Raw genomic sequence first — 24,478 nt, 5'->3', positions numbered from 1 at the left:
AACACCATGCATTCAAAATCTACCTTGAATCAGAGCTGTGTGTGTACCATTACGTAAGCTTTCCCTCGCCCGCGGCCGAGAAAATCGGTCACCGTGGTCGCGGCTGGACTACCTAGCGGTCAGTGGTTATCTAATACACGAGAGTTGCGTCTCTCATATATGAATTTATTTAGCCGCGAACTCAAGAATTGTTTTAGTTTTGATTACACAAAATCTTTTGTGGATTAAACGATTGGATGTCAAGTAAGAAATAGTTCATTTAATTAATGAAAGCAATGTCATTCTCTAAAGCAATAATGACATAGATCAATTGTGGGTTTTTAGTTGAAAATAAAGAACTTCTATTTGATAGAGTAAGGTCATTATACTGCAAACTTTTCAAATCTTCCTTGGTTCTGAGCTGTGTGTTTCTGTGCGTTGTACCTTTACGTAATCTATCCTTCGCCCACGGCCGAGGAGATCAGCATTACCTAGCGGTAAGCGGTTATTTAATACACAAGATTCGCACACCGCGACTTACACTTACATGCATATGAACGTGTTTGAGTTTATATAGCCGAATATACAAGAACTGTTTTAACTTTATGTTATAAAGGTTTGTCCTACTTGTATATTTTTAATTAAATATTTGAGTGTAAATGAATATTAATGAACGATATTACTCCAAATCGGAAAAATCGTTAGACATAAACTAATGGTTGGTTGGTTTATGTTAACTACTTTAAAAACTGTACAATTAATGTTTTAAATCAACACCCCCACCCCACCCCCCTCAAATATTAAACCTTTGAATAATGTTCATCCCTCGCACATGGCTGAGGAGATCCGGCGCGAGTGGTTATGTGATCCGCGGTCGGTTCGTGTTCTTGTACATGTACCTTATGACGCGTTTATGTTTCATATTCCGCACGGACACAACTTTATTTTATTATGTTTTCAACTATTATGTATAGTTGATTAAGCATTGATTTATACGATAGCGTACAAGGTAGTTTAAAAATCAAATCAAATTATAATCAAAGTTCCATGTTACATGTTTGCGGTAGGTGCTAGCACGATAAAGGAATGCCCTGAATTGAGGCATTCGATGATTATTTTAGAAAATATTCACATGAGTTTAAACAACTTTAGATTAGATTCTATCGGTCACATATTAATCACTTCTGTAGTTTCATTGTGGAAGCGAACTCATTGCCACCCCCCACTCCTCCCGCCCCGCTGACAGGTGCCCGCGCTGGGTTTTTTTTCTAATTGGAGAAAAGATAGCAAGATCTGTCGAAAATCATTTTTGGTGGTTTCTTCTTTTGTGTAACATTTTGTTTCACTTTCCCACCCCTTTGTTTATTCGGCCGGTCTGTATTAATTCTATTGCCGCATGCGACCGAGAATCTTGTGCCGCTTTAGCGCACACAGCTCAGAACATTTATAGCCCCAGGTCATCAATTGTTATGTAATTGAGTAACAGTTGGAAGGGTGATTTTACTACACAAAATGATAAAATCATAATATAATCTATTTGAATTGAGTACCATGCGTATAGATTCCCATAATAATTAATTTTTTTATTTCCTTTCAATGTTTACATTTAATTTTGTTCAAATTATTAATAAATTTTCTATCATTTAAATTGTGTGTTTCATCAAATTCTGATTCCGATTACCTTGAAGTCGGCTTTTGACAAAAGAGAGACGCCTGACCATCCAATGAAAACAAATACACAGAGTTTGATTGACAGGTTCAGCCAGGTGCAGGTCTCGCCCCGATGTCCGAGGTTATGTGTGCTGCTTGTACACAGCCGAATGGTCTCAGTAAGAGTTATCGATGTAAATAGATAATAAAAATACATGCTTATCAAAACATTATCGTGCAAGTTAAAGTTGATTTAATTTGTTCCAATAGAAATCATGTTTCGCTAACTGTATTTAATATTTTTTATTTATAGCGAATCTTAATATTGTTTCAGTACTAAAACATCGCATGAAAACGTTAAATATACATGTACTCTGTAACTAGTCGTCTTTTAATACATATACCTTTCTTTTGTTTGTTAAAAATTCCTTCAATTTTGTTAAAGTGATGTAAAACACGGGCGCCATTTTAAAACAATTAACTTGTCAGAGAGTTCCGAATGAGATCTGATGAACGTTTCAAACGGTTCTCTCACGCTTTGCTCGAAACGATTTACACGCTTTGCCCGAAACGCTAAACGGTTTACATGAAACTCTAAAAGGTTTACACGAAACGTTTCTCGCACGTTAGCCGCACGCTTTTTTGGTGTAGTAGTACGTTTTAGGGTCTGTAAATTTTGTCAGCACGCAATTCTAAACATGCACATAATCTTCTAAAATTTAGAAATATTTTAATATAGAAGTTATCTTTGAGAAAAGTTTACGTGTTTTGTAGGCGAGTTCAGTTTAAAAAAGAAATACAATTCCTGACATGAATCATGAGTACATACTGTTTAATGTTTATAACAATGCTTGCTACCCTTTGAAAATTTAACTCGCCATTAAACATCTCATTTTTTAAACAATGTTTGAAACGATTACATAAACTCTGCTCGACAAATAGTTTTCCTAAAATATTTTCTTCCTTTCTTTTTTCAAAACACGTTTTATATACAGACTTTCAATCACAACACGTTTTTATAACAAAAGCAGAACTGAAAGTATAGTCATTATAATCGTAACATATATTTTCAACTCGCAGCAACAACGGAAGACCTACTCGGGGCTTTGCCACGAGCTCTGCTCTAGTTTGGTCTATCATTTAAAATGCACCAGTTAACCATTTTATACATGAAAATAAAAATATTTTTTTTTTTATCTTTAATCGTGTCCAAGTCCTTTTTTTTAAAAATTGTTCTGCATTCACCTCGTTTGCAAAAGACTTTTCAAGATATTTTCCCAAAATAAACATCGTTGAGGCCAATTTAATTGTTAGGAAGCTTCTGACCTTGATTTTTCTTATGACCTTGACCTCACTTGTTCCTTATTTTGCCATCGTGATTATCTCATCTTAAAGATTTTGTTATTAAGACCGCGGAACATTAATTGGCAAGATTGGAAATATACAGATTACGTAAATTTTACCCGTTACAGTCAAAACATTTTAAAATGTGCGGGAACAAATTAATGCGGACGTTTGAGAAAACATTGGATTGAAACTACAGTTGCATTTTCAACCCACCCGAGCATTTCTGACTTGCTTAGCCATATGCGTAGTCTTAGCTCAAAATCCAGATAAATCTTGTTGATTTCAATGAGCTATGACCGAGTGGCCAGCAAAGAAATAGACAGGCCTACGTCACAATGCTGTTTGACACAACTACCCAAAGTCCAAGCTCTTGTTAAAATGGTTCTACAAGTTAATTTTTCTGTTCATGCCCCATTACAGAGATTCTCTGCCAATAGGCGGGGTATTCATGTGATATTTATGACATATTATTATTCATCCATAGCATTTGAATTTCTGTTTAATTAATTCCCTTTATGGAAATAGAGAACCAAAATGTGAGCCTAAAATTGTGTTTTGGGGTGGTATTTTGAGTCGTTGCCAGGAGTTGCTCCCATGTGTGAACAATCTAGACCCACAATACGTCTTGATATTAATATTCTCAAATTCGTTAGAATTTCATTCTGCACATTTGCTTTATTGTGAGACGAGAACTGGTATTTGACTATTTGTTGTTCAGGGTCAATCAGTGTGAAAGATATAGAAATTAAGAAGATTCATAGTTGATAATTTTCTTTACAAGCCGATGATAGAGATGTAATGTATCTGTAGAGTAGAGGATCAAAGGAATGTTAACTGTTCCATCCTTTTGGTTTGTAAGAAAGTCATTGTGGTATTATTAATTGATATTCAACATACATTCAAAATACATGTCTTTTTTATCAATAATAAAAGAGGAATTGAGATAAAAACAATGTCCGTTTAACAGGTTCTCTGTATAGAAATGAAGCTTCCGATGCATGCAATTAATGAAGTTTGGTGATATTTCTGGGCCACAGTTCAGAAAATGAAGCTTGATCAGGATAAAATATCGATGGATATAAATTCTTCTCCGCATCAAATATTTACATTTGCTGTTTTAAAATTAGGCAGTAAGTGATTGCTTTCTCTAAAAATAAAACGGCCCAATAAAGTAGCGACTCCAATAAGCCGATATATTGACGTCTGATCCAGGTCCTCTATCACACGATCCCGTGCTTTACGATAAATACTACAGTCAATATTTGCTGATTTCCTAATAAACAATCAAGACTTCTGTACATTTAATCCGAAAACACGGTAAATACTACATCACCATGGCGCACGTTGTTCTATTTTCTTCAGGAAAGTCATCTAATCGGAACTTGTAAAGGGCCAATCATATTTAAATGCCTCCAATTTTATCGCAGGAAAAGTTTGATATTTTAATAAAAAAAAAGTGAGGATCGAGCGCACAGATCTTCTCCTACTTTGTGTTGTAATAAAACATTTAAAGAGACTAAAAAGACCCGTCGAGTGACAATTATAAACGACCACCAGTAATTTGTGTTTGAACGTTAAGCGGGGAAGAAGTCAAAGAAATCGTTATTTATGTTAGAGATCAGCCTTCCTCGGCAGTAATCGCTCGCCACCGCTATAGTAAGGAACTATACTTGGCAGTCACGTGCTTCTCTGGGGGATAAGATAAGAAAGGCAAAGAAAGGATTCCAAAAACGGAAAGAATTTATAGCCGCCTGGGTGAGAAGAAGAAGGGATATCGGTATTGGATTTTCACGCCGTACCTCACTCCTGCCAGCTTGTGTTGGATTCTTCTGCGAAGTTTACCCTGAAAAAAAAATTACTCAATCGAATGGGGAAGTGATGAGAAATCGATGAAGAGGAATTATGATATTTAAACCGAAGGAAGACTCGGTGTGGCCGTAATAACACGGGATTTCTGCTGGAGTTCTTTACTTAGTGGTTATCTGGTCGCCATGCTGGGGACGGCACAGCAGCAGACGATCGCTTACTCCAAGCCCCCACCCCTGCGGCCCGTCAGGGTCCGGAGGGTGAGGAAAGCCAACAAGGAGTCGGCGCCCAAACCAGCGGCCCCCCAGAACAATACGGAGGAGCAGGTACCCCAGCTGGTCATAGATGTCCCGGCTCAGAGGGAAGAGGTAGGTCGGGGCTGTTGATGTCAAGTAGCAAGGTTTATACAATCATATATTTTGTTCCAAGTAGAAATCCGATGCATTTGAGTGTTTTCTGACGAAAAATAATCAATACATTATTTATAAGACTGTGGTGTAAGACAAGACCACTGGGTACGTTGTTTATACAAGAAGCAGTGGTACCATTCCTTCGAACAGAGGGCTTTGAGTTTCTGTGCTTGACAGGGATTTTTAATCACTCCATGTGTGAGCTGTCACAGCCGTGTTTGTCTCCGATAAGGACTCTACGGGAACAGTTGTCAAGTTCCAATCATAGAGGATAAGTCTAACTGACCGCTAGGAGGCTGTTTCTGTGACGTATGTTTGATAAGACCGCTATAAGATCTTCCCCAGTGGTCTCTAACAGTGACAGATGGGTAGTTACGACTTGGAACTCCGGTCTATTCCAAATCCCGGTTTTCTTAGGGCGGCGCTGAGCGCCGAGTTAATGGTGACAGTTGGAGATTGTCCATTCCTGATTTAGATGCCGTCTGGCGGCACTCTAATCTAGAAAATAAAGTTGTGAAACGAGGGACAGAAATATTGATCCAATCGATTTGTTTGAAGTTTTAGTCCCTACCGTACGGTATAGAAGAGATATATGTGCTAAATCCTACACGTTTAACCGTTTTATGGCTCATAAAAAAATCTGTCGTTAAACTCACGTAGCTGTAAAATGTCCCCAATTGAATGTGATTCCAATTTATTAACGATAAAGACCATCTGCTATATATAGTCAATTTATTCAAAGAAAATCTTAGTAAAGTAACGAATAATAGAAAGAAGAATATTTTGAGAAATCAATGAATAAGTTCCGTTGGCAATCCTTAGATGCCCTTTTGAGCATTTGGTTAGGCAGCCCAGAGAACCGATTTTGCAAAGAATTTCAAAGAACCTCTCTTTTTGTGTACAGGAGAAAGACTTTTGTTGTGAATAAAGGAATTTGTTTGGTGTTTTTCGTACCAAAGAATTTCTGTTTTGCTAAATATCTACACAGAGTGCATGTGTGATCGTTCATAAGTCATCCAAGTAAATAAGATTTCATCGAATCGTGGTCTTTTTTCACTGGGCTCTGCTAATGGATGGGTATTTAACTTTTTAGCAAAGACTATTGATGCGTGGATGAAATTAAAACGGTTACACGTCATTTCATTCCTAAACCTGACATTTTAAAGTTTTACAGAAACTATTTCTAAAATTAATAGGTATTTAAAAATACAGAGACTTTAATTGACTAGCATGAAAGATGTTTGTACACAGCCATACAAGTTCTTGATTTATTTTTACGTACATGAAGAGTTTATGTTTTATTTATGTCCGTCAAAACTTTGTGTTCAATTATTCAGTCATTCACTGCACCGGGGTACATAAAAGATGAATTCTGATATACGTTGGTGCGTAGTTTTTCTTTGAATACGGCATAAAACCTGAGATTTACCCTTAGTTCTGAAACACTTGTTTGGATAAATAGGCTCCCACCATTACCCACAAGAATAAATCAGTTAAAAAGAAGAAAACAAATTTTGGCAGCTCTTTAATAGGAATTTTTTCTTTAGAAAACTCAAGAAATTCCTTTCATGAATAGTATTCAAACACTTTTATTTTTCTCTCTTTTTTTTCTATTAACGTATTAAACAATTAAAACATTGAGTTTAACTTCGATTGAAGAAAAAAAGGATATAGGAATCTTTGGGTAGATTTCAGCTGAAATATCTTAATTTTTGGAGAGGGTTTACATAGGCTTTGCCTGTTACCCAAATCCATTTGATTACTCAATAAAATATGTTTAAATTTAATATATGAATTTTAGGAGTAGAGACAGAAGTCACTGACCCCCCCCCCCCCCCCCCCCCCCCAAGTCACTACAGTGTACCCTATGACTTTACAGCAGTCAATCCCACCAGTTACCATTTCCTTCCTCCATTATCGATGACATAACAACCGACCATTGATTCTGTCGTATTATTTTTTGAGACATTAATTTAAGACCGAGTCTTTGTAAAATCTGCTGAGTCACCTTGTTATCAATAGCAATGACATGTAGGAGCTCGGGACATTTAGAGGTTCCCATCTAGCAATAACAACTATCAGGTCTCTCTCGTGTTGTAAATTTCCTGAGGTTAAATGTACACGCGGTTCTTGACATATTCTTCTATAACAGTCGACCACACATAATTAAAGAACCAAATAGAAACCCGTTAATTATCTATTAACTATTATCTCTCTAGGGTTAGCTAGAATTTTTGTTTCCAAGGAAACGGTGACTTATTGCTTTTACTGATATTCATTTGAATAAAAATGTCGGGTCACTTCCGAACCATTTTCTGTAATCGCCATATAAACATGTCCCCCGCAAAGACGCGAGATTAGGCGGACAAACAGTTCCAAGCCACGCGACTCGAACTAGTTCCGCTCCCCGTATTCCTGGTAGCTCTGAACAAGAGGTTTTACAGTCGGGTATTAAATGTTTTATGAAACATGTTGACACAGCTTTTTGAACTATCTTCCCCTTTTTTGATAAGACCTCGATCTTATTGTGATTTTCTTTTTACTAGAGAACCATGGCTCTCAAATTTGATGAGAAAGGATTAAATGTGTTCGGTGCAAAAAGAAGACATATTTTAAGTGCCAAATTTCTTATTTTGATTTTGATTTCAGGCTCTTTGATATAGCTACCGATTAGATTACGTAATACTGTTTGCACATATTTTTACACGAGCTTCAAACGTACGTTTGACGGTTTTTCTTTCCCCATTTAACCGATGTTTGCTTTTGTACATGTCAACAAGTATTGTATTTTTATCACACAAAAAGGAAATTTGATTGAAGGGACTTAAATAGAAATCTGCTCAATTAATTTCCATCTCAATTCCAACCACTTCGCGAACTGGCCTAGTAAACCAAACCACAGCTTTGTTTGTTATACTTTACAGACTGCACCATATCATAGCAATTACAGACTACACCATATCATAGCATTTAAACAAAATGTTTTAAGACACGTAATTTGAGTGTATTTACGACTCTATACAAAACTTTGCACGTAATGTTCACATTTAAAATTTAAACCATTGTTAAATCATCACTATATTTTTATTACCTATAATCAAGCGATTTTCCTCATTTTTGCACGATTATTGTATGTTTAATTTACATAAATCGCACATGTAAATAAACAATTACCTATTGGACATTTGCACGTAAATATTTTTTCCGTGACATTCAGTTAAATCCATAAAGCAGGGGTTAATGACATTTTGGCATGATTATTTGGTCAGATATTGATGCTTACTTAATTAAACAAGCTAATCAAATTTACATTTATTCATGTACATGTATGTACACGGTATGAAAAAAATTAGTTTACGGTGAAAACTGGCGACTAAAGCCAACCACTCTATTATACACATTTATTTCTAGCGATACAATATTAGGGCCTTAATTCCATTAATAAATATTAGGGATTAATTGTGCCTTAATTGTCTGACGAACCTATGAATTACCTTAAATATATTATATCTAAATGATTTATACAATTTGTATAAAATACACTTAGAACCATTTTAACAAGACCTTGGACTTTCGGTTGGACGTATCTATCTATTTCTTGCGTCAACACAAGTTAGCGATGTGACGTAGGTCTGTCTATTCTATTGCTGGCCACTCAGCCATGGCTCTTTGAAATCAACAAGATTTGTCTGGCTTTTGAGCTAGGACTACGAAATAGGTGAATATTTCGCTAGAAACCGCGTCATTTTTGTTTGACATAACTACCCAAAGTCCAAGCTCTTGTTAAAATGGTTCTAACATGAATATCAGTTATAAATATCACTGTGTGATATAAATATCACACAGTGATTGTGGGATATAAATATCACACAGTGATATTTATAACTGAAGTGCAACATTAAAAAAATATTCTCATTTACCATGTTTATCATTTCAATTTGTAAAAATAAAATTTGAGAGAGGGTTTATGAAGGATTTGCATGTTGCCAGTACTAATGAATTGTCGATAAAATATGATTAAGTCAAACTTTGAAATTTATATAACGTTGTTCAAATTTTCAGACCATTCATTCCGGATATACTACGATGTGTAATAAATATGAAGTTAAAGGAAATTCCAGAAATCACATAAAAAGCTTAATTTTTTAAAGTGATCCATAATATTTCAGCGAGTCATTATGGATTTTGTAATAAAGTGATTAATTTCCATTTAAACACGTATCCGATAATTTCAAAACTTCGATATTAAAGTTAAATTATTTAAGAAATATAAAAAAAAAAAAACTCGGGATATGAACTTGGTTGGTCATGTGATCAAATCTTGGGAAACATGTTTTGAAACGGAAATATACGAAATTGTCCATTATTAAAATCTACAAAGCTATAATCTTATACAATGTATTTATAAATCAGATATATTGATAAATTTGTCAGTACATTTACCTATTAATCGATGTAATGACATGAATATATTTGCAAAATACGACAATATACCCATGGGTTGAATCAATATACGTGTAAATTGACATGGATTTAATTTTGATAAATCTGTACATGACTTTGCTGGCTCGGATTTATCTTAAACACATATTTATTCCCCTTCTCCGTGTATTTGGTTCCCCCTAAGTTGATTTTGCGCAAATATTTGATAAGTGTAATAAAAGAAATGACGTTGTTGATTCTGAAAGGAAGAATTAATCGCCTAATTAAACAGATGAACGCTGGCCGGGGTCCGCGTGGATATTTGTTTATTTTAGCACGAAGTTAAGAAGTATAATACTGTGAAATCACTAGTAGTTGTGGTTTCCCAAACATAGAGGACTTCGTTAATAATATTGGTACCCTTAACTCTCGAACTTACGTACTCGTGAAATAATGATGTGTTCATTTTCTTAATTACTCTTTCAAACTAGGAAAAAAAAATCTCTATCCATAGAATTTGTCCTAACAAGTGTATTCATTCGACATTATTTGTAATCAGCTGTTTGCTTTATTTTTGGGTTTCTGACAATTGTTGTTGTTGTTTTCAGTTGTCTTTTTTCGTATACTGTTCTCCCGTAAAACACACAGTTATGTTAGATATTGAAAACTATTCAGCTATAAAGCTTATACATGTAGTAAAAAAGAAAAAAAAGTACCCAGTCAATATATCGCGTGGGGTAACTTTCTTTTACATTCATTTATTTCAATCTCAACACCATTGCACAATGGTACACAGAGATTATAATAATACAATACGTGGTATTTCTTAATAATTAACAATGCATGCGTAAGCGAGAGAGAGAGAAAAAAAAAAACCATATAAAACTCTGATTCGTTAATACAAATGTGAAGTATGGGGGTTCTAACTCGAGGTCCCATCTCACATCTTTGTTCAAACCCAATTTATGATAAATGCCTTTAGAAATGATGAATGCCTAGTTCTTAATTAGTTTTTTAAAAGTATTGTTATACTGTTGGATGATGAGCACTGATCACGCAAATACCCAGTTTCAGAAAAACGAAAAGACGGTTAAGCGGAAGTGAAATTTAGTGATAATAAAGTTTACAAAGCTCATACACAATTATATCTAAAGAGATACCCTGAAAAATACTTTCATGGCGTATAGAATTCGTGAGATAATGAAAATTCTGGAAAGTGGTTGTTTGGGTCGTTACCTGCATTCATTACACTGAGATTTGGCAGGTACTGAATTAAAGCCTGCCTCCAAATACTAGTATGGCTTTAAGTAATAAAACCCAGCAATTTTTTTCTGATATTGAATTCATTGCGATCATTATCATATTACTCACAATTTATTCATTTGAGCATACATATTTTAGGAAAGTTTATTCCGGAGAGAACTAATTACTGCCATAGTCAGTGGACCTACGTAAGACTTAATTAACATTCATGACTCGTCAGAAAGTCATTACTTAAATTCACATCGTTTTAAAAAAAAATATTTTTAACGGATGTGTGATCTATAAACATGCCTGTCGTTAAGCAATGACAGGTATCGGGTTGACATTTAGATCCTGTTTCTTTGACTTCTGTTAAAATTATTAGTCTTATGAAAGTGGAAGAATTACTCGTAATTCGCGAGAACTTTATTTTTCCATAAATTCGCGAGACAAGATAAAGTTTTCCTTTTATATGAACTTTCATATATAAACGTAAAAACTTTCGATCAGTTTTTATAGAAAGATGTTTATTGAAAATATTTATTTATTTCATAAATGTTTTGACAAAAGAATAAGATCTCGCGAAAAACTTATGATTTTAAAACAGATTGTAATTCAAAAAAAAAAAAGGAAGAAAATAATGTCATGATGTTATTTATTTACACCCACCCAGTTAATTCAAATTTTAAAATATGACAACAATACCAAATTTCATCTTTCAATGGAATTTATGGAAGTCTAAAATTTTATACCCCATTCTTTCCCTCTGAATATATTTTATTGAGTATTTAAAAAAAACTCCTTATTTTCAAAAACAGAGAGAGTGGGAATGTGGCTAAGGGCTATAATTCCAATTTCTGGTGTTCAGCAAGCAGAGCTATGCATCAGTAAGACAAAGACATGACATACCAAACCAATGATAAGACTCTTTCAGATGATGAGATGAAATCTTTAGTGTATAATAATGTACAGTATAATGTACAGTACAATGTACAGTACAATGTACAGTATAATGTACAGTATAATATACAGTATAATGTACAGTACAATGTACAGTACAATGTACAGTATAATGTACAGTATAATGTACAGTACAATGTACAGTACAATGTACAGTACAATGTACAGTACAATGTACAGTACAATGTACAGTATAATGTACAGTATAATGTACAGTATAATGTACATGACCCCAAGAGTTCTAGCAATACACGAAGTACCTTTTGTACTTAAAAGCACAAATACATTATTTACTATAGTACAAGTTCCGTTAGTCCTTGGCTCCCCGTGACTTTGTTCATTCATAGACAAAGTGAGAGAAGATCGACAAACAAGATGACTTGTCTGTTAGTGGTAATCCCTACAAGTCAGGGAGGACTGATCCCCCAAGTCAGAGATAATCCCTCTTAATCCTGATCTGTTCATCCAGGTCTCGTCAACGATAGACATATACACGCATTCACCCCAACCAACCAAACTTTTAGCTACAGGAACAATTTTTTTAGATACTTTGCTATTTACTTTTTTGGGTTGTCAATCTACCGCGATAACAGAATCCCCTGGCAATGGTCCTGTAGGCCTTTATTCTGTATGCATTCACCCCCAAGCAACAGCATTTATGACTACAAAAACAAAATTTAGGTAGGGGTATCTATTTGACACATTATATTGGGAAGTAACTACAGTTAAAAGGGGCTGTTTTCCAGTAATTATAGAGTAAGCCTTACACATACTCTGTATTCTTTGATTTATCAGTATTAAAGGAGGACGCATTGAAAACTTCTGAAAAATACACCTTGTTCCGGGGTGAGCCCTACCACCATGGACCAAGACTTTGCGGGGGTAGGGATAATTAATGCGCACTGTTTGATATCTGTGTTTTATGCTGTCAGATCTATGCGTGTATTGAGTAGTTGTCGGTGGGTAGATAATTGATCTAAATACTCAGTGATCGAAATTCAATGGTGATAAATTTCCAAGATAAAAAAAAAATACCACCCTGCTGTTTCACAAATTTACCCGATTACAAATAAATCAAGATGATATCATTTCAGGAAAGTCTAGCTTAGTTTAAATGTTATCTGTGAAGAGATTAAAAATCAAAATCATCCAACTAAACGACCTAGAAATTGTTATCGTTCCTGTTCTTAAACCTGCCGTTGCATCTGCACTATAAGCACGTCAATATTGTATAATACATGTATGGATGTATATTAATCAATTTAATTATCTAGAGTCCCATGTTTGTACCAGCAGCAGTGTAGGTCTTAACCAGCATTCCTTTGTTTGATCCAGCATACCTTCCTGTTTACCACAAGCATATCTTTCTGTAAACCATACTTACTGTCAGCATTACTTCTGTTAACCATCTGCATGCCTTCCTGTTAACAATCTGAATAATTACCTTCCTGTGAACCATCTGAATAATTACCTTCCTGTGAACCATCTGAATAATTACCTTCCTGTGAACCATCTGAATAATTACCTTCCTGTGAACCATCTAAATAATTACCTTCCTGTGAACCATCTGAATAATTACCTTCCTGTGAACCATCTGAATAATTACCTTCCTGTGAACCATCTAAATAATTACCTTCCTGTGAACCATCTGAATAATTACCTTCCTGTGAACCATCTAAGTAATTACCTTCCTGTGAACCATCTGAATAATTACCTTCCTGTGAACCATCTAAATAATTACCTTCATGTGAACCAGCTAAATAATTACCTTCCTGTGAACCATCTAAATAATTACCTTCCTGTGAACCATCTAAATAATTACCTTCCTGTGAACCATCTGAATAATTACCTTCCTGTGAACCATCTGAATAATTACCTTCCTGTTAACAATCTGAATAATTACCTTCCTGTGAACCATCTGAATAATTACCTTCCCGTGAACCATCTAAATAATTACCTTCCTGTGAACCATCTAAATAATTACCTTCCTGTGAACCATCTAAATAATTACCTTCCTGTTAACAATCTGAATAATTACATTCCTGTTAACCATCTGAATAATTACCTTCCTGTAAACCATCTGAATAATTACCTTCCTGTGAACCATCTGAATAATTACCTTCCTGTGAACCATCTGAATAATTACCACCGTGTTTTATACCACCAGTTTACCTCCCTGTGAACCAACACCATACCTTCGTTAACATTCCGTTATAAGGAACATTTCTTCGTATATATATTAGAAGCACATCTATATGTTGGAACTGTCAGCATGCCTTCTTTCGAACCCGCAGCATTTGTTAGCTTAGACTATTTTTCTTTGAGCTAGGGGAATCCCTCTTATTTTACCAACAGCAGTCTGCCTTTTGAACCAGCAATATTCATATAGCCGCCAAGCCGTCATTATTCCTTCGTTTAAAGCCGCAACATCCCTTTGTTTTTAATATCAGCATTTTGTAATTTAGATAAGCAGCATCTGTAGCAGTTTTCTTTCTTTTTGAACCTGCTGACTTCAAGTGCCGTTTTATTATTATTTACTCAATAATCTGCTCTATTTTTAGATTAAATCCGTGACTTAATCCCTGATTAAATCAGATAATAGGCCCTTGTCTTCAGCCCCTGTTTAGCTATTGAGTAGATTATTAAATCTCGTGCTCTGAATGCATGAAGGAGAGGGATTCAATTTCCAATATATAGCATTGGATGGTCTCTGGAACACAATGGCGGTGTTCATATTGGTCGGTCTTGTATGCTGGATATAAAAGCCAGTGTGTGAGGGGTAGTCAGGGACAGGTGGGGAGATATAGGAGTGAGGGACAGTCAGTGTGAGGTACAGGAGAGACCGGTCACAGTGTACCCGGAACTCAATACGGGGACCACAACGGAATCATGGTGGATTACATAGGATATGAGAAATGTCGAGGCAAAATATTCACGCTTTCAGTAAGTGTGTGGGTCCCGGAATTCCCGGGGTTATTTCCTCTTTTATCATGGGCTGGAATGTGAGTGTTATTAGAAAGTCAAATTTTAAACTTTTGTCTAAAAAGAGGGTTTGACGTCTCTCTTCCCCCAATAATCATTATATTTGTTTATTAGAACCTTTTTTCTCGCTTAATTGTATATTTCCATAATCCTTGGTATTACATGACATCAGTTTTTTTATTGATTCCTAAGTCAATGGGTTTCACACGATATACCCGAATTTTGTGAAGATGAAGAGCATCTTGATTAGCAATCATGTTGATAATGTAGGTGACCATGTAATTTGAAAACTTAAATAAATAGAGGACAAGTTTTTATAAAAGAATGCCGTGTGTCATGTTCTAAAATTGATCGCGGAATTAGTGAAGATCAAAGGGGGTAGGAATTAATGTCGATATATTTTATTGAACAAGCAGCAAAGTGAACAGATATTAACGATGGCTCTGATTGTATTGGTGTGCCATCGCTCACTTTTTCTGTAATTGCCAACACTTTTTAATTCCCTGTCTTTTCTGACCTGGATGCGCACTGGGAGATCAAACGCTTCTAACAAAGGAACTGTAGCATAACTACTCCTCCCAAACAGTGCAATCTTAATTTGAGAGTCGAATTAATGTGCGTGTAAGTAAAGGTTTATTTTCCTCGATACCAAAACAATCGGATCTGGTCCTGGCGGATTGTTGATTCTATGACACGACTTCCAGATAATCCGCCCCACTTAACTGATGGATTAAAACGGTTGGTATTAAAAGCCAACAACGAGATTCATTAAGGAAACCATTTATGTACTTAAAAGTGGGGGCATACTTAGATTTTGTCTATGGCGATGGAAAATTCCTTTTACACCATTTAATGGAATTATCCTATCAGTACATTTAGGCCAAAAGCTCTTATTTTTTCAAAACCGGCACATTAAAATGTCATATCCCTCCATATTCTGTACCATTTATATTTATATAAAGCTAAAAGCTCAAATAAGAATATGCAACCGTGTATCCATATAAAGTTAGAACCATCGCCGGATCAGGACAGTTCTGGGAACAAAAAGTTGAACCGCGGTCACAAAGTTTCACGGCGCCCATTTCCGTTTTAGGACTTCTGTTACCATTTATAAATCTGACATATTGATACTAGGTAAATGACAGTCTTTTTAGCGGAAAATACACGGGCTTCTTTATATAAAGCTCTGCAAACAAACCACGGCCCCAATATACTCGTCGAAAGGGATCCGCGTCCATCAACAAACGTATCATCTTGTTTGCAATACACGAATTGGAACACTATCACCCAAAAGGACCTTGTAAGACCCGCCAATTACAAAAGCTAATAAGTTTATCATCATTCACTGCGGGCCCCTCGGTGTAACGGGATTCATGGGGAGATAGCCTACAAAAGAAGAATGCTTCGCTTGGTCGCCGTTTAATAAGAGGGATAAAGTCATTCTTGAACGAACAATTCTTTCCATAGAGCTGTAATTCCGGGGGCTCCACAATGGGATCCTAACGATGCTTTATTGTTAGGGGGTATTTAATAAGCTGAATGCATGAGGAAATGAGACACAGGGAAAAAGCATTCAGAGGGGCTTCAAATAAAGTGATTAATTCACCTCCTGCCCACCACTAGCTAGACAGACGTGGATAAATTCACCCACAAATTACTGGCAACCACGGCAAAAGAAGGAAACTTCTCAACAAATGGAGTTCCTTCGATTTCGGTTACCTTGATATCGATTGCTAATTTGATCATGGAAATCCGATAATGGACAAGGTGTTGATAGAACTTTCATGTTTCAAGGATCATATGTCCCAGGTGCGACCCCTCTTTAGAAGGAAAGGCCTGAAGGTCGCTGAATGCAGCCAGTGTTTTTCTTGTTGGTAGAGATTATCTCGAAGACTCGTGTCTTGTGGCACCGTTCTTAATGGTGGACATACTTGGGATATGAGGGGATTCCTGTTTATCGTTCGAGTGTTTGCTGGGAAGGATTACTGCTCGCTGAAATCAGATGTCCAAACAGGAGAGAGGCTCTGGTGATTGTTAGAGCCAGAAGTCTCTGCCACAAACACTTCCACTGTTTGATTGCTCGTCAAACGTTTGTTAACTTTGTAGAGACAAACTCATTGACATTTCGCACGGTATTGAGAAGTTGTTGTGAATTTTGTGGTGTTCTTCGATTATTTATATTTCTTTCGGTGCTAAAACATAACTATGGCAACTTTACCAAGAACTTCTGGGCAGCTTGGAGCTCTTTCTATGCAGCCAGGCGCTCTCCCAAACAGCGTCAGAAGGAAAAAGACCAAACCTTCCAAACCCAAACAGGAGAAAATAGAGGAGAAACTTGTGGAAGAGGTACGTAAGCAGAGAACGTAAGAAACGTAGGCAGGAACGTTGGATAAGGCCGAAACATTCCGAGGACGATCTTTGACGCTTTATTCATGAACGTAACACAGATACGTTGTTTTAGTACGGTTGCTTTGTTTTACACCTATTTATACTTCGGCTACTTTTGCGCAACGTCTTCATTTTCCGAGACATTTGACGTTTTATTTTTAAACGTAACACAAAACAAAATTGTCCATAGGTTGTTCTAGTAAGGTTGCTGTGTTTTACAGTTGTTTATGTACATTCTGCTTTGTCTACTTTTGCGCAACTTGTCCTTCTTTGCTTTTGGAACTTTAAATTACTCCCGAACTTTTATAAACAATAACTCACCTCCACGGTGGATATACGTTGATCGTTCTCTCTTTCCCAAATACTCATGTAGATACATTGCAATATCCTCTCTTAATTCTGAACATATTTGGTGCAATCAAGCTTTAAACCCCTAACATTAGTCTCGTTACACCATTTGTTAAACTAGGTCCTTGCACTTTCAATTGTGAAGGATAACTGTTTGCTTTTGAATTTAGGTTCAACAGATTAATGTCAAAGAATTATGTGGAGGAGAGTATTTCATTGTGTACGGGGACAAATGATTGTTGTTCTGGAATGAACACTATTTCGTTAATGACTGCATTGCACCAACCAAACGACATTACCACCATTTTAGAGTTGGTGGTTTAATAAAATCCCTAGATAAATATTGATAGTATACATAATCCATGCACTGCACTTAACGTTTGAGAGAATTTTAATTAAACTGAATTGAACGACATTCTGAGATTTAATAACGGAATACTGTCAATGTAAACGTTGTTTGTTTTGTACCGCCCGAGTTTCTCCCCAACACGTGGTCCGGATTGCAAGGTCTTGATTGCAGGGTAGGATTGAAGTATTTGTATCGACTTTTTACACAATGACAACACTGAGAAATGCAAACCGCTGCCTCCGATTTATTTGCAATCTCTTTGTATGGAATTGGTTTGTTTTGGCAAAAACTCAAGCAGTAGATGTTCGTCCGATTTGAGACTGATAAATCGTAGATTTGAAGTGTGTTGTAAAACATTTGGCGAGAACTGATTATTCGTACGGAGTTTGGTTTTGATATCTTGTTTGGAAATCGCATAAGAACAAGGTTTAGCCTTGTGACCCTATGCTATTGAATCACTGATATATTTACCTTAATATGAAAGAAAAGCAAAGCATTCAAGTGTTGGTTTGATAGAAAGTTTCGTGTTTTATGCAAAGTGGCTCAAAGTTTCCCTGGGTCTGTGCTTATAGAAAGCTTAAAATATTATTTCAATAAAACTCTAGCGTAATTGATAGTTTAGTTCAAATTACAGTGTAAAATCAGTGTCCTTTGTAGAAATTGTTGGTAAGTCCTAAGACCTATGGCCTATTCTAACTCCTACATCTATCAGAAGACTATGACTGTCAACAACATCTGACGATGGTAATTAGTAAAATTGTACGGGAGCTAGGAAGGCAAGCAATGCCACAACCCAAACAAACGGAATGGTTCTGAATGGGAGAACCCCCCCCCCCCCCTCCCCCACCCGAGAGTAAAGTCAATACTGTGGAATCCCACAGCAACCTTCGCCGGTCCTTGGTCATTGTTCTACTAACGCCAGTCGAGTGTGGGACTTTAAACTAATTCACAGCTAGCCTCGTTCCTGCATCCAATCATAAATGTCAAAGAAATATGGCGTTAGGTCTATTGTTTACAAAGACGAGTTGTTATTAACGGAACAAATCTGGGGAGATTTAGAATGTTTTTAATGTAATCGGAAGTATATATGTTTGTCGATATGAAATATCTCAACAATGGAGACACTTTTACAAGAAGAGGTAGGACGATTGGTTTTGATTGGCTTTTGACACACTTAAAACAAATATATGTAGTTCATTTTGCAATGAATATAATATCAGTTGCTTCATCCAGTTGACATTGTCTTTAACTGAGGATAAATATTTCGACATAAGCTTTCTAGTTGAAAAAGAAATTAAAAAAAAAAAACAAGTAAAATATTTAGATGATTTCGATAGAAAGTTGTTTAATTTTGTTTCCGAGTTCGCAATGTTCGGTGCGCATTCTCTAATAGATAGGGGTTATCTGGGTGCGGGTTTTATCCCCCATCAAGAAAAAAGAAAAGAAAAAGGAGTAATTTAAGTTTTTCGTATTTATTGTTTAAAGACTTATAAATGTATTATACGTATTTAGAATATATGGAGGGTGGAGGGGCAAGACAAGTTAATCATTGATTTGATTCAATTATTAACTAAGACCTGGTTGTGTCAATAAACTGCTGGACCAATGGACGTACAGTACAGCCAAACTAATATGCAATGTACACGGGTAGGCCGTATCTAGAATCAAATTAATACATACCTATACCTGCGTAAGGTGAAGTGCCGGTAAATTACAATATCTGGTCGTTTTCTAGACTCATAAACACCGTCATTTATTTGATGACAACCCCTCGGATTGGAGTTCAGAGGTTTGATAAATTCTAAATTATCAACAGGTCCCTTACTTGAACGCTGGCAAACTTGATTTATGGCGGTTTGAGACGTTATAAGTGGCGTGTGCATTTCGTGGAAATTGGAGAGTTATCAATGAGCACATTTATATTAATTGTTTTGTTTTGCCTGTCGTTCTTGCAATGATTAAACTGTTTTGAGGAGTTCGAAGGATACCAATATGCCGTGTGAAGGCCACACTTCTATAGAATGTCTGCTCCAAGCTTGTGTTTAATTGGAGATCAGTGAACAGGACACATGAAGGGCACGGCCCAAACACAGGGTTACTCCCGAGTAATCAGTCCCGACATTCCTCTGGTATTATCCTGCCAATATTCCATGATATAACATCAGTTTGTGCTCGTTCTCTTTAAATTCATAAAGACAGCGGGTATAAAAAGATTAGTCAGGCTCAAAACAATGTCTTAAAGTTAATCACAGGTAATTAAAGTAAGGTAACTTTATATATATATCAAGAAATGTATAAAATGCAAAATCATGACATGAGTAAAGTTATGTGTATAATTTACTTTTTTCTGAGCATACTGGTGTATAGTATTACTCATTTATGTCTAAACGATTTGTGTGCCTTTAATTAGCAACTTTTACTCTTATTTGCATTTCATTTTCATTGGGTTTGATTGTTTTTTGTTTTGTGTTTTGGTCTCCCAAAATAATTCATTATTACAGCACAGCATAAAAACACAGACGAAACAATTATTATTAAAGTCTCCCTGTCTTATTCCTGTATGAGATTTCCCAATCATATACCTATATATAGATACCAATATATGTTAGGACTACTAGCTGTTTCTGTTAGTAGCATTTAGTTCTTGGTTGCATGGTGAGATGCCCCTGTGGTCGATTGCTCTGGTCGGCTTGACAGTACTAGTATAGAGTTACATTCAATTTGATATATCTCGTGTATGTTCAAGATATATGATAATCTAACCCCAATGAAAAATTACATCGTAAAGTTTGATATTTGGAGGTTCACGTCGTTTTCTTGAGAAGGTGTGTTCCGTGTTCCAGAGACTCAATCGATCAGTGAAGTTTTAACGTTTAAATGATTTCGACCTTGAGCTTCCGATTCTCTGTGTACAGCTTGTGACGAGGGATATAGACCTTGTTCATACTTCATTTTAATAAAGCCATACAAAAAAACTCATGTGATCTATCGATTCTACTTTAAAAAGGCAAAATCAATGGCGGGATTTATTGTTTGCTCCTGCAGCGCCTTACACCACCATTAAACAAGAAAACACGAACCCCTAACACGTGTTCTGAAGGTTTAGTTCATTTGGAATGCACCACTCACTTTTGACAAGAAACGATTTTAAAAATAACACGTAACATAAAACAAAACCGATATCAGGGTTGATATATCACCTGGACACCAGTATATTGTTTAAAAGTCATAATCATATGTCAGTGTAAATTACCCATGGTCAGGATCTAATGGAACCAACTTCTTGTTTTACAGAATCAGTCGAAGGCGGTCGCCATGACGCTGACGACTATGCGGGCCGGGTTACAGCGGGCCTACTTAGACGGCCTGGAGTTTATACGCAACAAAATCTCGGACACCGAGACCGAAGTCACCAAAACGAGGCTGTCGTTCTACAGCTGTAACGAGACGGACGAGGACAGTTTCCTACAGTACCTGAAGGAGTGTAATGACCATTTCCTGATGGCGAACAATGAGCTCCGGAGGAAGAACATTAAGCTGGAGGTGATAGACAGTGAGATGAGGATTGTGACTCTGTTAAACCACTTACGTGAGGCCGCGGAATTCGACAAAGGGGAGATCGCGTTCATCACTGGATTCTGGGAGAACATCAAACACACGGTGGAGTCATTTCATTCACTGGTGGATAAGTTCCAGACCAATGTTCTCAATCGTCTCAATCAAAACTGTACCAGCTACAACAATGCTGATATCAGTCTGGAGGTGTCCAACCGTTACACTGAGGAGATATCTGGCTACATCGCGGAGCTAGAGCGGGAACTCACAAACATGCGCCTGTTGATGAAAACTTACGATAGCGGAATTCATCAGGATCTGTTCTCTCAAAACTCAAAGTTTGCGGAAAAAGTGTTAGTCTCGTGTGATCTTAAAGCGTTCCCGATTCTTCGACTTGCTCCGGATTTAGCGGAAAAGATGGAGAATGTTTGTGCTATAGCGAGGAAATGGTTGGACCGTGACGAACAATATATGTATGAAGTAAACAACTACATCAAAGAAACGAGAAATATCGCCAAAAAGAGAGAGGAGGATCTAAAGAACCAGAAAGAGAAACAAAAGAAAATCGAGAAAGCGGTGAAAACGGCAAGCATCCTACTGCACAACAATAAAGAGAAGCTCCAGAAGATCGAGTCCGAGCTAAATTCTCTGGAAGGACAGTTAAATGGATTCAAGCAGGAGAAGAAGTGTAAGCACACAGAGAAAGCCCAGAAATCTAGCATGGCCGACTTTCTATCCATTACAATGACACAGACACGGAAAAATTATAACCTACAAATGAAAAGACAACGTCTAGTGAAACAGGTGCGCGAACTGGAGGAATTTCTGATCGGATTAGAGAGAGAACTTTCAAATGTGGAGGATGAGTTAATGGTGAAATCTCAGGAAAGGATTCTTATAAACGAAAAGGTAGAGACCAGTGTCAAAACGTACGATACGCTCAAAACGGACTTCGAAAAATATTCTGATAATTTAGAGAAACTAGAACAAGAGGTGAATATTCTGTCTGGACAGTTATTGCAGCTGGAAATTATTCAGACTTACAAAACAAGTCCCGAGAACGTGGAACAGATCTTTGATCGTCCTCAGACTGTGAAACTAGCACCGTCGTTAAAAGAAAAGATCAAACGGAAGCGGAAAGGACTTCCGGTGACCGAAAGTTGACGCATGAGCGTCGACACTATTTGTTTTCCCTTGCTTGTAACGTGTACAATATTGCATGTAGAAGACTTTATCGTTCCAGGCATAGTCATACTGCATTTATTAAAAGAGCACCTTGCTTATTATTTACATATGTCACAAATGGCGAACACAAATTGTTATTGTTATTATACGATGTTGTTGAAACAGTCCTGTGTTCGTTCTACAGAGCCAGAACGGAAGCAGGTGCCCCTAGTTACCTAAGTCTGCAAACTAAGCATACCTCATTATGACATTCAGTCTATGTTGCCAAAATACGCAATAAAAGTTACAGAAATGAAGTTTTGGCTTTGGGGAGTGTTTTTTTTTGTATTTGCACTGTCATAATTTTACACAATATAAAATCTTGCGTTAGCGTTAAATTAATCAAAAGAAAAATGCATTTATATGATATATAAAGTACAGCATTATTGTTTTTCTATAAGGTATTTTGTACAATTGTGTATCATTTAGTAGTACTTAAACGAAGACTTCAGATAAGTTTTAAAGTTCCATAGACGGTGTTATATTCAATCATATTTGTGAAAGATTTTGTCCATTTTTAAATTCGCGCGTAATTTTCACATTGATAATTAGGGCGAAAATAAAAGAGAGGCGAACAATTTGGTAATATCTGAGGTGTTTTTGTCGCCATCATGCAGCCAAATTAATTATGATTTCATTAGACTTTCGGACGATACTGTTACAGGTTTATAACTTACAAAAGTAAAAGATGTTATAGGTAATATATTGGGGTCCAGTGTTGCACCGCTGGATTTAACTTACACACTGCAAAGTGAGAGGTGCAACATATATAGTTTACTCATTTATTGACGTCATCGTTCCTTATATAGAATTTATTGCTAGCGTTCTCGAGCGCTAGCAACTACGTTAGTCCTTTTCACTGGAATACGCATGCTCGACTCCATAGTTGGGGATTCAGGGAATACTTTACTACTGTATTTGAATTTCGTTTTATCATATTCACATGAAGTTTTGTGTTTTATTGTAAAAGTCAAAAGTAACAATAGCTAAAGGTCTTATACGTTATATTCAATATTATAATAGATAGCTTACTTTATCTTATATTCCTTCAAGCTCGGAAAACAACTTCGGATATTTTTTCCGAGCTTGCCGGAAAGGCCCGAGAAGATACGATTGCTACAAAACAGTACCAATAGTTCTGAAAATTTTCACCTCGAAATTGAAATTACAGTAACTACATAATGATGAAGGCAATAAGCTATGCCATTGCCGATGTGACGTCCACTCTAGATTCACAATTCTAAATTGAGACCCCACTCCAGCACAATTCCAGTAGGCTACAGCACTGTGCCTTCCTATTGTTAATTAATCGATTCAGAAATATAAACCAATGTTTTAGAAATCTGCTTCTGTGTTTTACGATGGCTACAGCGCTAGCTCACCAATCTTTTTAAAAGATAAGCTTGTGTAAGGCGAGTCCCTCTTAGTTTGTCAAGATGACGAGACATTTGCCGGAAGTAAATAACACTGAAGTCGTGCAATACAAAAGTATAAAATGTTTATTTCCTCATAAACATGTTTATCAAAGTAACAAAAAGTGTAATAAGAGTTGAACACATAAGGATTAAAAATAATTCTGATGAACTTTTACAGGGTTAAAGTCGGTAGCATCTTAGGAAAAGGAGACAACTCCGTTGCTACTTAAGTCAACAGTTCCAATAACTGGAAGAGTAATAGGAGCTTAAGACTTCAAAAACACTAGAACTTTGCCACAACACCATCATGCAGGGATTTCTACAGTGTTAAATGTCCTACAACATTTGATCACAATCCATTATAATGCATCGTCATAAGTGACAGAGATTTACAGTTAACA

The 24,478-nt window shown here is 36.3% G+C and overlaps 1 protein-coding gene across 5 annotated transcripts; it reads left to right on the top strand.

The window, feature by feature from the left end:
* The first annotated feature begins 4,449 nt into the window (after positions 1–4,449).
* LOC128155575 (ankycorbin-like) lies at positions 4,450–22,919 on the top strand. Of its 5 annotated transcripts, none has more exons than XM_052817342.1 (2): positions 4,450–5,150; positions 21,178–22,919. In XM_052817342.1, exons 1-2 carry the CDS (start codon positions 4,968–4,970, stop codon positions 22,600–22,602), a joined length of 1,608 nt encoding a protein of 535 aa, XP_052673302.1. In that variant the 5' UTR covers positions 4,450–4,967; the 3' UTR covers positions 22,603–22,919. The 5 variants fall into 5 exon arrangements, with proteins under 5 accessions (XP_052673302.1, XP_052673306.1, XP_052673305.1 ...); XM_052817346.1 differs by lacking the exon at positions 4,450–5,150 and adding an exon at positions 14,499–14,759; XM_052817345.1 differs by lacking the exon at positions 4,450–5,150 and adding an exon at positions 14,792–14,818.
* The last annotated feature ends 1,559 nt before the right edge of the window (positions 22,920–24,478 follow it).

This window comes from Crassostrea angulata, chromosome 7 (genome assembly GCF_025612915.1).
Source record: "Crassostrea angulata isolate pt1a10 chromosome 7, ASM2561291v2, whole genome shotgun sequence".
Classification (NCBI taxonomy): domain Eukaryota; kingdom Metazoa; phylum Mollusca; class Bivalvia; order Ostreida; family Ostreidae; genus Magallana; species Magallana angulata.
This window is presented reverse-complemented; position numbering and strand designations above follow the sequence as displayed.

Excerpts from the sequence above, each read along its gene's own strand:
- LOC128155575 (XM_052817342.1), top strand. The coding sequence starts at position 4,968 with ATGCTGGGGACGGCACAGCAGCAGACGATCGCTTACTCCAAGCCCCCA. Across the intron at positions 5,151-21,177 it reads TCCCGGCTCAGAGGGAAGAG|AATCAGTCGAAGGCGGTCGC; the intron begins GTAGGTCGGGGC and ends CTTGTTTTACAG.